A 16262-nucleotide genomic window follows, 5' to 3' on the forward strand; every position below is an offset into this window, starting at 1 on the left:
ACTTGGAACAAACTTCAAAGAATAATAAAGTTATCTTAATTACATACAAGGCTTTACAGATTATATAGGACTTTACCATGCATTATCTCATTTGATCACAAGAATCCTGTGAGTTAGAGCTCCATTGTAGAAACCAACGCTTAAAACGTTTAAGCCATTTGCATAAGGTTTTACAAATTGGAACTAGAAGCCAGGTCTTCTGACTCCTACAGTAGTGATCTTTCCCACTGGGAGATTAATGGAATTCTCTCATCTGCCAAAAGAATTTCTTAATATTATGTTGACACAAAACTAGATAGGCAGTGTTGCTATCCTGAGTCAGTAAGAAAATCAACATACAAGTACATTAAGACCTATTGATCTGTATAATATTTTTTCTAGAACAATACTTTGGCTTATAAACCACGTGTTTCATTTGAGTTCATTCAGCTTTCAGCTGTGTATATTTCTTACCTATGCATACAGCTTCCTGTGTGGTCTCCTAAGCATTGGTTCAAAGTTCTTACTTCTGAACTTTGTCTTGTCTTTTCCTGTTTACTTCGCAGCTCTGGGAAAAACACAGATTGTTTAATCTGTGAACCATACATCTTTGTTTAATTTTTGTCTCGCAGGCACTCTTGACCACCACCAGGGGGCAAAAGCCTACCAGCTGGTTTCTCAGCAATTCATTCTACACAGGACTGTACAGTACAGGGACCCTCAGTGTCTGATTCTTGATGGAACCTCCCTGCTAATTATTTCAACCGCAGGGCCCCAGGGAGAGAACAAAGGCTCAGCACAGAGGGCTCTAGTGGCACTTAACCATACAGCAGCCAGAAGGAGCACATGACAGTCCTGTCAGTTTAAAGGAAGCAATGAAATCCAAGAGAGTTTGAGTGACAAACAGGAGGTGGCTTTAATAACTGCAAACTCCTTAATGTGTGTGTTTCCTCAGTTTTGATACATATGGTGGTATATTCCAGAGCGTCCACTCAAATTGAGAAATAGCTTTGTCAACTCTCTTTCTCTGTGTAAACAATCAATGATATTTGCATAGTGAGATTTCCCCCCTTTTTAAATCTTGATTTTTCATTACTTTCTTCGCTTATGGTCTGCTAATGGTTTATCTTTTTTTTTTTTAATTTTTTAACGTTTATTCATTTTTGAGAGAGCGAGAGCAGGGGAGGGGCAGAGAGAAAGGGAGACACAGAATCCCAAGCAGGCTCCAGGCTCTGAGCTGTCAGCACAGAGCCCTATGTGGGGCTGAAACTCATGAACTGTGAGATCATGACCCAAGCTCAAGTCCGATGCTTAACCGACTAAGCCACCCAAGCGCCCCATGCTGACGGTTTATCTTTTAGATTGTTCCTTTAAAATATTTAATAACCTACATTTCACATTTTGTCTATGAAATAATGAAATTCTAGAGAAAAAAAAATCTCAAAGAGCAAATGCTATTTAAGAGAATTTCTTCCCATCGGGAAGCAAGTGGGAGGTAAATAGCAGGTTGGACCCTTATAACTCTGTGAGCCCTGCTTTCTCGGCCTCCCGGGCTCATACAGTCTCTCTCACCTTAGGAATAATGAATGAGTGAGTCCTTAGGGGCCAGGGTAATAGAGGAAGTGGGAGGGTACCTACCATGAAGCTTCTCAGGGTATAATATGAAAAAGCTTTCTTTCTTTCACGAAGTCGCATCATAAAACATGGACTCTGAGATAGAGGGTGGTACAGCTTAGAAAAAGCCCTCGAGAGCCGGGTCAAAGGGGGATAAACTCGTCTCCTGGTCGCGCCACGAGGGTCTCTAGTCCAGTAAGTCTCACTCCCGCCTAGCGAAAGCCTTTGAAGCCCCGCGGAGCCCTTTCCCACCAGACAACGTGTTTGCCTCAGGATTTTCACCTCAGTTTCCTTTCTCTAAGATCGGTTAAGCTGTGCGCCCCCACCTCATGAAATGGTCGTCTCTCAGGAGTGGGGACTCCAAAGGCTCCCAGAACCGGGGCCCCTCCCCCCATCCCAGTTCACAGCCTCCGGGCGCGGGCAAACCGCGCGATTCCAGAGCAAAGGAGGAAACCCAGGAAGGGGCGGCGGTCAGAGGCGCAAACAACCGGCCGGCTTCCGGCAACTCAAGGGTTACGGCGAGGCGGCGGCGCGCGCCGAGGGGAGAGGCGGTTGCTGACAGGTGGCGCCTGCGCACTGGGAGCGCTCATTGTGCCCCGCTGCTGCCGAACCGCCCGCCCGCCCGCCCGCCCGCCGCCCGTTCGGCGCGTCAGTCGGCGAGAGTCCGGTGGTGGGTGCGGAGCCTGCGGCCGTTCCCTCGGCCTCTTCCTCCTCCCCGTTCCCCTCACCCCCCTCCCACACCCCTTTTCCCATCCCGGCTCCGTCACCCTCCCGCCCCCCATACTCAGGACAAGAATGCCCTGCCCGGAACAACCTAGCAGCGCCTAGATGGCTTTGGTCACGGTCCAGCGGTCGCCTACCCCCAGCACCACCTCCAGCCCCTGCGCCTCGGTGAGTCCCACCCGGCGGCCGCTCCGCTCGCTTCTGTCACTGCGGCTCCGCTTTGCCTCAGCGGGTCCCGCCGAGCGCCACTGCGCACGCGCCGCGCCGCTTCCCAGGCCTTGGCACTCGGCTGCCGCGAACCCCCCACACCCCCCATCTTTAAGACGAGCTGCGGGACCCACGGGACGTTGGTTTTTGCCCCCATCACTCTGAACACCGGGCTCTCACAGTCCTCGCCCCGAACCACCCCCCCCACCCCCGTGGCATGCTTTCCTACGGCTTGAACACTTCCTTTCGCGAATGAGTCATTCTTGCTTTTCACCCTCCCCCTTCCTTGTACCCTCTGTTGCTCTGCTGCAGGGAGAGGACCATGGGACTCCTGCGTTGCCCCTAACACACACCACATCCCTATACCCACACCCATTTCATGGACTCGTTCAGTATTCCCACCCTGCAACCCCTTCTTCAGGCTCTCTGGGGTATGTGCCTTCCCTCTAGTCACTTGCTGTCTTTCTTGGGCTCTGGTACTGTTTGGGCTTCATTGGATTGCTGAGCTGGTAGTTACTCCTTGGTTTCTTCCCTCCTCTCCAGCAGAGAGGTCTCTTTCTTGGACCTCTTACCTTTTCTGTAAGTAGTCCTGAAGCATCTGGCGCTGTTTGATAACCAGGGCCAATTCATTTACATCTTACAGGTATTAATGCCTTGCACTCATTGCTCATGATCATTCTTGTTCTTGGGTCGTGTTTGTATGCTTCAGATGCGTATGCCAGTGAAGCATGCTTCCAGAAGGAAAATACCCAATAACCAGCCTTTTCCTGCTGGGCCCTTCTTTGACTTGGCTCCTAGCCCCACCTCCATCCCTTTACACCCCACTCTTTTAGGCTTTATTCTTGAAAATCCTTATTTAAAAAATAAAATATTGCATCAGTGGGGCGAAATGGGATCTTTAAAACATGCAAATGTTGTAGAAGGAAATAGAATGAAAATAATGAGCAACTGGAAAAGCCATCTTGAACTTCCTACAGAATTGTAATTTTTAAAACTGTGTTGGTGGATTTAGTAGTTTCAAGTTGCCAAAAGGTATTCACTAAACACTGTACCACCCTTCACTGTAAAACATCAGGTTATTCTTTATATTTATATGTTCACTGAGCCGTGGGCTTTGATATCTTGAAAATACAGTGACTTGTGATTTCAACATAGTTTCCTGAATTTCAAAATTCAGTATAGTGGTGGTTTCTTTTTTTTTTTTCCCCTGAGCTTTCTTGTGAATTTTGTGTGGCCAAATTGACAATTATATCCTAATTCTAGAAGTGATTATATTTCGGGGGTTAACTTGTATTGTTGCAGAGAGCAGAACTAGGATCCTTGGGTAGAAGTTCAGGGAGGCAGATTTTCAATGATTGTAAGGAAGAAGAATCTTGTAACAGTGGAGTGGACTGCCTTGCAAAAATAGTGAATGTCCGTTGCTTAAAGTATTAAAAGAAAAGCTGGAGGACCTTTTGCCTGGAAGTTAGTATAAAGAATTCCTGCAGTGAGGGACTTCTAAGGCCTTTTCCAACTCTTAAGATTTTGTGATTTGAGAATAGTTGCACTTCAAAGGTGGTAAAACGTTTTTAAGGTCCTCTGAAGACAAGTATCATAGGATAGAAATTTAGTAAAATTTATTTATATGTAGTACTTTATGCTAGATTTTGGAAAGTTAACATTCCATCAGACCATTTTACTTCTCTTTACTAGTAAACCTTTGAGAATAGTGGTCACCAGGTGTGATTTTGGCTGAGACAGCAACTGAAAGTTAATAGAGTCATGCAAATAAATACACTATAAACCAGTATTATAGTAACATCATTTCCTCTGGGCATTGTTTAAAACAGTTTATGCTATAATAATAACATACATACATATATCAAGTTATCATACTAAGTTCCTTGAGGTGAATGATTAGTATACAATAAGGCCATATCTACTTGATATGACTTAATTAGCCAAAACTTAGTTATTAGAATATTGAGGTATAGTAATACTTTTGAGATAGGTAATTAAATTGATCATGTGGTAAGCTCAGTTGTTGAGCTGATATTTCTATGTCTACTTACCATGGTAACTTGGTTATTTCAGTTGTGTATGCATGGCCCTCGGAATCCTGGGACGTGTGTGTGTGTAACACTCAATAGTGTTTGTATGACTGATAAGCCAGTTACCTTTCCCTTTAAATTGGCTTCCTATTTCACTTCATCCAGCGCTGTGTTCAGCAGAGTTGTCTTGTGGTTCTTGTGTTCCGATATTTGGCTGCTGTCTGACCTGCATATATTTGCTCTTGCATCTCTTGCTGCATGAATAGGTTAAGTTGTTTGTTTTAAAAGTAAAAGAGAGCAAAAAGAATCTAGAGAACCATGAAAGTAGAGATTTAATTTTGTGAGACTGGAGATTTAGATTTTTTAATTAATAATTTTAAGCATTTCATTTTACTTTTTCACTGTGGGAGGTGTAGGACATTTTAATACTGTCAGCTTTTCAATATTCATTTTGGGGATTAAAAAAATCTAATGATCATCTACTGGGTATGTGTGGCTGTTATAGATACTAACATGCATAAGACATTGACCCTGTCTATCAGGATCATGTAATCTTGGAGGGGGCAGAAAGAACAAATGTGAGATGAGAGGGTTGAAAAGGAGAGCAAGGGAAATGATACCGCATGTATATGAATAGCTGGTTTGTAATGGCCAGTATTGTCTGAATTCAGATTAAGATAAATTCACTACTGGCAATAGTAGAAGTAACAGTATCTCACATCTCTTGGGTTTTTGTCTGTGCCAGGCATCATGCCAAGTGCTTTACGTGGATTAACTCATTTACTCCTCACAATATGTCCAAAGGAAATTGCTATTATCCCTATCTTACAGATGAAGAAACTGAAGCAAAGAGCCATTAAGGAATGTGCCCAGTGTCACTTAGCTGTTGAAGATTTGTCTAACTTTAGAATTTTCCATCTGGTAATCAAAGAAAAGTACACATAGTAGGTGGATCTCAAACTAGGCCTTTAAGGATGGGTAGAATATGTATAGGCTGGGATAGAAGCTGGGAAGTAGACAGTATTCCAGGTGGAGAGAAGCTATATTCCCAACACTTACAGGCAGAAAAGTACAAGGCATATCTGAAGGACTTAACTAGACCAGTTTGAAGAAGGATTTCTTTGGAAGAGTAGTAAGAGATAAAGGTGAAGAGGAAGCTGGGACTGCATAGACTCCTGAGCTTAGGAGGTTGAACTTGATGGGGAAGGTAATGGAGAGTCTTCAGAGGTTTTGAACAGATATAATCACAGTGGTGTTTTAAGAAAATTGATCTGACAGCTGTTGGCCAGAGGGATTTGAGAGAGGCAAAGGAAGGCCATGAGTGGAACCAGTTAGAGGCTATTGTGGTAGCTCAGGTGTAAGATAAAAAGGCCTAAACTGGGGATGTGAACTGGTAGTGGAAAGAAAGGGACAGATGTGAGGGATTATGGAGAAAACACAAAGGGCCTGGGAACTGACTGGATATAGGGGAGGAGGAATCAGAGATGCCAACTCTTGGAATGTATTGTTCTTCTAAGATAATAGATGTTTCCTAATTAATAGGCAATTTAAGAATTATCTCTTTACTTCTTTCTGGTATGAATTTTATGAGTGGATACCTGTGTTGATCCAGGGTCATATAAACACAATGAAATACTATAAAAATATTTTACTTTTGTGTAGTGCTTTATACTTTTCAGAGTGTTTTTGTGTTTGTGATCTACTTTAAGTCTAGAGCGGCCTTATAAGTTATGCAGGACAGGTACCAAGGTTAAAAGACTTACTGAAGGTTACAAAACTGGTTGGTGTAAGAACCTGCACTAGAACTAAGTTCCTTGGCTCCTAGTCCACATTTCTTTCCATGGTGTGAAACAGCATATGAGTTTCTGATCCTGAGAACTTGACTGCCAGTATAGTAAAGAAATCAGGACTTAAGATACAATCAAGAACTCCTCTTTGCAGTTCATTTATATTGTAAGCTTAACTAGAACAGAATCATCTAGGTCTGTGCAAATAATTTTTAGGTGATACCCTTATTTGAAGCCTATTATCTCTTAGTTTATACATAATTCCTAAAAGTTGGATATTTAGTTTTCTTATTCTTAGAAGATTATCAACAGCAAAAAAGGAATGGAAAGTGTGGCAAGTGCTGCTAAAGACAGACTGCTAATAGTTCTGGGAAATGATAGCTGATGGTTTTATAGCAAGGGAGGAAGAAGATGATTTCTAAATAACTGGCATAAGAAAAAATTTGGCAGTTATGAACTACTTAATGTGAGGACAAATCCCTCTCTAAGATGACCCTGAATAATCATAATAAAGCTTCATCTTATTTTCTCTTCATTTAAGCAGTCAGGATTGAGTGAATTGTACTTTTAGATAGACATCCATCCAATTCTCACTGAAGTTTTGATGTTTATAATGTACATTTTAATTAATCAGGAAATTTATTTACATATATGATACTTGATAAATAAGATACTATTGAATTACTTATTTATTATATATATATATTCAAATATGACTGCATCTTTCCCCAGAGAAAATAAAACCATAGCAAATATGAAATTGATTTATCTGAAGTATAAATACTTAAAAGTGATGCCTTTAAATTTTTAAAAGCTTTAGAAACTTTCTTACACTGTAGAAATAATACATGGGCAGTGTAGGAAATTTTAGAAAATATAGAAAAGCACAGAAAAGATAATAAAATATATGTGTTCTATCTATCTACCTATTTATATATGTGTTATATCTGTATATATATAACATAGCTGAAATGCTGCTGTGTATGTAACTTCATATATATATATATTTTTAAGTTTGAAATAAATCATAGATGTAGTACCATATCACTTAAATGGCTGCATTGAGCAGTTATATTATAACTCATTCTAACCATTCCATTATTAGTAAACATCTGATTTTTTCCAAATTTTTTTTATTGCTATTTTAAATCACATTGCAGTGAACATCATTGGGCATAAATATTTGACAGCATTTTGGACCTTACTAAAATTTCAAGAAATAGAATTACTGGATCACAGACCAGCATAGTGTAAGAATACTCATTTATCCTAACCTTATTAACACTGGATATTCTCATTTCACATTTAATCATTAGTAATTTTCAAAGATAAAGAATAGTAGCTCGTTGGTTTTATGTATATCTTATTACTAGACAGGTTGAGTATTTTTCAAATCTTTATTAGGCGTTTCTGTTAACTTTTTTAAAAGATAGTTTTATTGAGGTATCGTCTCCAAAGCATAAAATAGACCCGTTTTAATAATTTTATAATTCAGTGATTTTTAGTAAAGTTACAGAGTTGTACAACCTTCACTATAATCCCTTATTTCCATTATATGAGCTATTTGGTCATTCTTTTCAACCTGTGTACCCTCTTGATATATTATGAATATTAACTCTTCATTTATTAGCACTATTTGCTTGGAATTGTTTGTATTGCCCTTAGAATAAAGTCTACACTCCAGAGTTCTGCTAGCAAGACTTCTAATGAGCTAACCTTGCTTTTACCTCTTCAGCCCTGTATCTTCCCAAGTTCCTGCCTTGCACACTGCTCAGTCAAGCTGACATGCCATGCTCCCTTTGATCTCTAGGCTTTTGCACATGCTGTTTCCTTTACCTGGAACACTTTCTTCATCTCTTTACCTGACTAATTCCTACTCATCCTTCAGGTCCCAGCTTAAATGTCACTTCTTCTGGGAAGCTTCCCTGGCTCCACTCCCAGACTATGGTAGGTGCTCCTTCTATGCGCACCGTAGTACCTTATACTTACCCATCGTGGCTCTTATCTCCTTAACATACTTGATTGTTTGACTACTTATCTCCCCAACTAACCTTTAAGCCAGGGACTAGGTCTGTTTTCATAATTTTGTATCATTAGGGTCAAAAATATTGGACATGTGTATCAGTGGATGGATGACTCGATGGATATAGTATTATTCAGCAGTCTTTTCCATTTTGAGTTCTTCCATTGTTTTTAAGCATTTCTGTTTCCAGAAGCCTTTTAAGACTTTGGGTACATATTGCTAAATTGTCCTCTAGAAAGGCTGAATCAAACTTTGTAGACAAACTGTGAAATATGCCAGAGGTCAGGTGCATAAAATGTTGGCTCTGCTGTTCCCTCGTTAGCCCTGAGTATCATCATCATCATCATCCATTTTCTTTATTATAGTAAGTGCTGTTTATTGAACACTTACTCTGTACCAGACACTATGCTGAGTACTTTACATGCATTGTTGCTTAATTTTTACATCACTCCTGTGGTTTAGATATTATTATCCCTATTTTACAAGGAAAATTGATGCTCAGAGAAGTAAAATGAGTTGCCCAAGTAAAATGAGTGATAGGCCTGATGTCTGACCCCAGACATTTTCCTCTTAACCTCTGCTGTTTTATTGCTTACATTTTTTTCAGAGGTTAAACATTTTTTTTTCAAATATTTGCTATTATATGTTTTATATTCCCTGTTTGGTAAGTCACTCACGCGATTAGCCCAGCTTTCTCCATGGATAGTTATTTTTGCCATATTGATTTGTAAAGAATTTTAAAGTAATCTCTACACCCAATGTAGGGCTTGAACTCATGACACCAAGATCAAGAGTTGCATGCTGTACCGACTGAGCCAGCGGAGCTCTCCTGATTTGTAAATATTTTTTATACACTAAGAATATTAACCTTTTTCTGTTATGGTGGACATTTGCCTTGGTTTTTCATTTGCCACTTTGTTTTATTCATTTCGATGTGTAGACATTTAAAAAATTTTAATGCCATCAATCTAAAGTCTATGTGTATATGTTTTTCCATTGTTTTTCTGCTTAGTTCAATTTTCCATCATTAGAGAAATATTCACCTGTATTAAGTTTTTTAATAGTTTATTTTTATGTTTAACTTTTATCACCTGAAATTAATTTTACTACATGGTATGAGGTAAATATTAAACTTATTTTGTCCCAAATAGATAACAACTTGTCTCAGTGCATTTTATGAAACAATCACCTTTTTTTCTTTTTTTTTTTTTTAATGTTTATTTATTTTGAGAGAGAGCACGAGCAGGGCAGGGGGCAGAGAGCAAGGGAGAGAGAGAATCCCAAGTGTTGACAGCGCAGAGCCCCTCACGAACTGTGAGATCATGAACTGAGCCAAAATCAAGAGTCGGACACTTAACCAACTGAGCCACTCAGATGTTCCCCAATCACTTCTTTTTCTAATGGTGTATAATTCTACCTATGGGAAATACTAAATTGGAGTATAAGCTAGAATGTGTTCCATTGCTATTCCCACAGGAGTTTAGTTTAGCACATACTACTTAGTATTCATTAAGAGTTGGATGGACAGGGGCGCCTGGGTGGCGCAGTCGGTTAAGCGTCCGACTTCAGCCAGGTCACGATCTCGCAGTCCGTGAGTTCGAGCCCCGCGTCAGGCTCTGGGCTGATGGCTCAGAGCCTGGAGCCTGTTTCCGATTCTGTGTCTCCCTCTCTCTCTGCCCCTCCCCCGTTCATGCTCTGTCTCTCTCTGTCCCAAAAATAAATAAAAACGTTGAAAAAAAAATTAAAAAAAAAAAAAAAAGAGTTGGATGGACAGACAATAAACTTAAACTAGCGTAGATTTAAAAATTTTGACTCAGGTGCCTTGCGAAGTCCAGAGCAAGAGCATGCCTTTGGTAATCAAAAGGTATCTTCAGGTTTCTTGTCCTTTCTTTCTGGCTTTAAGTGAGAGGGAACAAATTCTAAATTATGTGCAGTCTGAAAAAGGTACCATGCAGAGCCCATACTGCTTCCTATATAGCACCATTAAATATCATTCCTAGTACCAGCAGCTTGGAAAAACAGCTTTACTGTTTTTTCATTAAATGCCTGCTGTTTTGCTGGCTACACATTGCCTGGCCCATCGTAGGCATTCACGTGTCCATTTTTTTTCACCTATTTGCTCATTCATTCAAAAATCTTAGCTATAGTAAAGGAACTCTTTCTAATAATAATAATAATAATAATAATAATAGTGTGATTATTGATAAGACCCTTTATCCAATCTGAAATATGCCAGAGCTCAAGTATACATGGGAGAGACCTAAGGAAGCTTGTTAATCAGCAAATATTTAATGAGTGCTATTTTGTTCAAGTAACCCCATCCATTCTCTTCCTCTGGTTCTTAGCGCTGAGTCCTTTTCAGATTCTTTTACAAACTGCCCTCCATTTTCTTGTCCAGCTGAGCAGCACAGCTGCTGTTCACAGTGCCCTTCATTTTCCTGTTTGTCAAGAGAAAGTCCTGTGAGGTGATCTTGGCTCTGAAATGTAGTGAGAGGTCCCATGGTTCCCTAGATTTCCTGAAAGACGGGAAATATTTCACTTGCTGAATGAGAGAGGATATGCTTAGAAACAAATGGGAGAGAAGTAGCATACTGTGTTCCAGCCTAGTTTTCATGAAGCTGTTTAATTTAATTTTTTTTTTAAAGGTAATTTAGTACCTTTTTGTACCCTGGGCTATACTCAGTTCTAGAGTTATCTATTTACTCATTCATGCCAGTGTCAAGGATCCAGCAACCCGTTAGTCCCTGGCTTCAGGAAGCTTTTAGAGTATAAGTAGAGAGATTGGTATTAAGTAAATAGTGTAGTAATCATAGATGATATAAGCCTTGAGGAAGAGAAAGAAGGCCACCAAGGGTTTCTTAGTTGAGGCTTCAATAGTGAGTGGGACTTGGCTTAGCAGACAGAGGGTTAGGGGTGAGTAGCAGGAGGGAGGGAAGCATTCTCAAGCATGAACTTAAAGCACAAGGGTAGAAATGGCAGATGTACGCTGGGAACCACAAGCAGTACAGTGCTGATGTCTTGCAAAGTGCAGAAAATAGGGCTGGAGAAGTAAACATAATTTCTTCTGAACTATAACATCTGTGCTGTTACTTTTACCTTTCATATAGTATGTCTGTTCTCTTGACTTTCCTGTAAAGCGAGTTTGTTAAAATTTGTGATTAGGGGCAAGTATAACTGTCCTAATAGCTACCATGTTTCAAGCGTCTGCTGTGCTGTAGAAACTAGTTTCAGTGCTAAACAGGCATCACAACAACCATTCGAAGGAGTACCATTATCGTTTCTATTTTACAGATAAACTGATTTTCAGAGAGATGTCTACATTCCCCCAGCATGGAGTGGCAGAGCTGGGATTTAAACTTTGCTTATCATACTCAGAAACAAACTACTAGACTAAATCATCTTCTGGATATTAGCGTTAGTCTCTCTTCCCAGGTGCTGTTTGATTTCTTCCCCCCTCCCTTTTTTTAAACTCATTTTGTTTCATGTTTGCCCTGTGTTAGTTTGAATCACTGTGACTTGTGTCATTTTCCTGCTTATGCCTTCCTTGGTAGTTGATAAACTCATTTGAGAGCCTTCTCAGGCACTGTGGAATGATATAAAGCATTATCTTTGTCTTAGAATTTTCAGGTCTAGTGGGGGAAGGCAGCATAACCAGAAAAAGTAGTATAGTGAGGGCAATGGGAGAGGCAAAACCAAGTGTGTACAAGGAAGAAGATACCAGTTCCAAAAGGAATAATGGATAGGGAATGTGAAACAGTAATTGGAAAAGATGGAGGAACAAAAGATCTTTGCGACTAAGAAAATGAAAGATATGCTATTTACTTCTAAATATTAATCCCTTCCAGTTCCATCCATAATTAGAAGCAAGTTTTTTTGTTTTTGTTTTTTTATTTTCCTACAGGGTGGTTATTGTGAGATATTGCTGTCTAAGGCATAGTAGCCTGATAATCAAGCTTCTATCTTTGGAAAATGTGTATTTCTGAGTGTTACCTTGCCTCTTACCTACTCTTCCTCTCCCAACTCTATACCTTCCCCTAGTGAAAGAAAAATCTAACAACTTCTTTTTCACTGCTTCAGACAGATGGGGGGATATATGAAATTATATTTATTGAAGTTTAAGGAAAGACGTCTTTGTGCAACTTGCTCATTGGAGCAATGATTTTCCAATTATTACTTCAGACATTTTTATAGAAACAGCAACAACTTGGGAGAGCCTTTTTTTTTTCACAGTTATGATACTTAGCATGTCTCAAGCAAAATTAAAGTAAACCACATGTTAGCATCTCATGATGCATCTTAATCTGTTAAGGAAGTTCATTGATTCTTTGGGGTTTGAAAAAGAGATTGTGGTTTAGAATAAAAATAGTATCTATGATTCTAATATATACCATGTGATGGGGAAGCCCTAATAGTATTTTCATTTCTCTCTTCTTAAGCTTCAAAAATACCTATAGCAACATGAAGCAGTCCACTGTAGTGGTTAATAGTGTAGGGTCTGGAAAATATCTGCCTGAATCTGAATCCTGACTTTACAATTTACTAGACTTAATAAATAAGTCACTTCAGTGTTCTATGCTTCAGTTTGCCCATCTGTAAAATAGGAGTAATAATAGTACTTCTTTCATAGAAATAAGCATTAAATGAGAGAATGCCTTAGTACCATGTCTGGCACCAAATAAGCATACATTCATGGAGTATTAGTTGTTTTTACAATGATGGTGATTTAGGATGGCTATTTGTTTATTAAGCAATCTTTCATTAGAGTACACATTCAGTGGAGAAGATACTTTCTTTATGACAATAGAATTCAAACAAATAGCCCGTTTCAGGGGTTAGTTTCTCTATATCTTTTTTCTTTCTGTTTAATTATTTTTTACTTAGCAATAGCTTTATTTTTTAAATCAGGGAGTCTCTGCTCTAGTTGCCAGTCTCCCGGCAGAGTATGTTGTGTGTGATTTTGTAATGACCCTGGAGCACCATACAGAATCATTAATGCAACTGTAATCTTTAAAACTCTCCTTCCCTTGAGAGCTTATCAATTTACTAGGCCATGCTTAGCAGCATATGAATTTATTAGATGTTCTGCTATATGGTAGGATGGATCATTGGAAGTGGTCATCTTAGTTTGGATAGTCAAATAATAGGCTGTGTTGGTGTTTTTAATGATTGAGGCTATAAATCATGTGGCAAAGTAGAACAGAAATTTACACATATTTTTTAAATATGCAGAATCTGAGGACACTGAATGTATTCATGGGTTTAAATATATCTTTGTACAAAGAAACAATAGGTGAGAAGAATGATCTGTCTAATTCAGCTATACCAAACAGTTGGGAGTTGAAATTGAATGCAGCTTTTAGAAGATGTATTTCTAAAGCAACTGAATGGTGATATAACAAGAGGTCTTTGGTTCAGGCTTTGGCTGCATTTTGATTATAGTTTTTATTATTGAACCCTGTTAGAAAATAAGACAACCTATTTCTTCTTTGAGAGAGTACTTTAAAAAATTGCACTAAGTTTTCTATGAGCACAATATTTTGATTCTTCTTCTTGATCTATCTTATATAAGCTGCAACTTTTCAACTGTGAGCATTTTTTATGCTGATTCTGTGGTTTTCAATTAAACTTCAAAGGAAACTATACTGACTGTAAAGGAAGTCTGGTTAGGCAAGATGTGGCCAAAAAATCCAGGAACTCCTCCACTTGCTTACAAAACATTTTTGCAGGGTATAGAATCTTGAAAATTAAATATAGGGCTTTTAGGAGAAAGAAGATATTCTTAGGAGATTTCCATTTAAGCACTGTTTTATGGAGCTTTAATCCAAAAGATTTTAAAAATTAAGAGAGTTTTATTAATTAAACCATAAAGTCTTATTTTGTTTCTGAAAAATGTCTTATAGAAGACTGTAGTTATGGCACAAAATGAAAATCATTAAAGGCACAAGGATGATTTGAACCTCTGTACTGGGTGAGCTTGTTTAGAATGCCAGTCTGCCAAAAGTTAGAAATAGGGATATCGCTCACCAAATTAGTCTTTCCTTTGCTTCCAGCTGTCCTTTCAGGTGATTCAAGGCACTCAGAGGAAGACTGTGTTTTACAGGTCCCAGCCTTTTTCTTTCTTTTTCTCATAGATTTTTTTTCAGTTTATTGGATTGCACTCATTTGCAAAACATTTAAGTGTACTGTGCACAAGACTTTGTGTCATTTAAGCTACTAGTAGTCTACCTTTTTAAAACAACTTGCCTTATCTTAAGTATGTGATCTAGAAAATTAGATGATTGAGATTCTGTGTTTTATTCTCTTCATTCTGCTGATGTACTGAAATGTCCCATTTCATTTTGTACTTTTTTATTCTGTATTTTATTTGTGGCTCACATTTCGGAAGTAACCATGATAGTGATTCTCTAATTAGAAATTCTCTAATTAGTGATTCTCTTTTCTGCAATAGTTGTGTGGACTCCAAAGTGAAACCTTATATAGAATTAGATCATATATGGTCCTGCATTCAAAGAGGAAGGAAAAATTATTGAAACGGACAGTTGCCTTTGGAAAATATTTGAACACACACAAGTGTTCTTGGAAAATGTATGGGTCAATAGTAGAGAAAATGCCTTATGAGATAGTTATTTCTTAACCCCTCCCTAAAGTTAGAAAGTTCTCTTTCCTCATTTTGCTTTTTACCTACTGTACTTGATTTGTTACTGACTTTCTGAAATATAATTTTGGAAGTTGAGAGCAGAATTTTTTTAAGATTATTAGGTAATGTGACAGTGATATTGAAATAATGAGTTTTTTTGTTTTGTTTTGTTTTGTTTTTAATGCTGCTAAACCTTTCTTGATTATATTCCTCTGAAGAAAAAGTATTTTATACACTGGCCCTCATTCAGTATACTTTTCTCCCTGCCACATCCGGATCCAAAAGGACAGTTTCCCTCTCTGGCTAATTTAATAATGATTTTATGTCTTAAGAACTTGTTCTCAAGGAAGTAGGCTGCATTATAGTATAGTGATTAGATTGGCTTTAGGTTCTGGACTCAGATTCTGAAGTTAAAATCCCAGCTCTCCCACTTACTAAGTACTGACTTTGGGCAAATCACCTTTCTAAGCTTCGCTTCCTTATCTTATAGAATTACTGTTGGCTTTCATGAAATAACTGAATGACTGCTTAGCACAGTGTTTAGCATTATAGCATAATGAGTGTTCAGTAACTGCTCGTGATTACTGTCGTTAAGTAGATTTAATTCTTTGCTTTTTGCACAGTATTACATACATACTTAATTTTAAGAGATTATGATAGCTTGGCTACCAAAGCATATTTATTTTAGGTGATATATTTGGGTCTTTACTGAATTGTGTCCAGTATGTTGTATTCTCAGATGTGTTACTTTATGAGAAGTTGTATACCCTGGATTAAAATGGACACAGCCATCTTTGTAATGGTAATGAAGTAATGTGTAATTGAAGTATATTTGAAGATGGTGAGAACTGTAGTTTGTGGTTACCTACAACTACCATTAGAGCTATTAAAATTCTTTTCAGATAAAGATAGGGTGAACTTTTGCACTGAGTGTATGTCCAAATATAATGTTCAGTGGGCACAAATGGGTGATATTTAAGATAATTCAGCCCTTCGTTTATATTATTTTCCAAGGAATTCACGAGAAATAGTCTTCTGGTAGTTGAGATGTGTGTCATTTCTTGGAACTGCTTCTAGTGAAAGTCTACATTATTTAGCAATTCTAAATGACAGCCATCTTGAAAGAGCCCACAACATCATCCCCCACCTGTGACTAATGAGATTTTTGTGACATTCTGGCTTTAATAGCTTTGGCTATCAGAACCCCAAACCTTTTACCAGTAATGTGCAGTAGTGGTGTAAGCTTACCTTGCTAAGACTAC

General features: G+C 38.5%; 2 protein-coding genes across 5 annotated transcripts in view; one reads left to right on the forward strand and one right to left on the reverse strand.

The window, feature by feature from the left end:
* EFCAB5 (EF-hand calcium binding domain 5) overlaps positions 1-1970 on the reverse strand; it is a 208014-nt gene extending 206044 nt beyond the window's left edge. Inside the window, exons 1-2 of the mRNA XM_047080691.1 lie at positions 1618-1970; positions 454-547 (exon numbers count right to left, since the gene is read on the reverse strand). The gene's annotated coding sequence lies outside the window, so the exon portion shown is untranslated. The remainder of the gene's footprint in view (positions 1-453; positions 548-1617) is intronic.
* Positions 1971-2250: 280 nt separating this feature from the next.
* Positions 2251-16262, forward strand: part of SSH2 (slingshot protein phosphatase 2) — a 257857-nt gene continuing 243845 nt past the window's right edge. For 2 of the 4 annotated variants that reach the window (XM_047080685.1, XM_047080688.1), the window contains exon 1: positions 2252-2484. In XM_047080685.1, the coding sequence (XP_046936641.1) occupies positions 2422-2484 (63 nt within the window). In that variant the 5' untranslated portion in view covers positions 2252-2421. Of the gene's footprint in view, positions 2485-16262 lie in introns of all 4 variants that reach the window. The other 2 variants (XM_047080686.1, XM_047080689.1) reach the window with 2 other exon arrangements.

Source organism: Lynx rufus, unplaced genomic scaffold (genome assembly GCF_022079265.1).
Source record: "Lynx rufus isolate CCGP_SWC_20201006 ecotype Redwood Valley unplaced genomic scaffold, mLynRuf1.p SCAF_18, whole genome shotgun sequence".
Classification (NCBI taxonomy): Eukaryota; Metazoa; Chordata; class Mammalia; order Carnivora; family Felidae; genus Lynx; species Lynx rufus.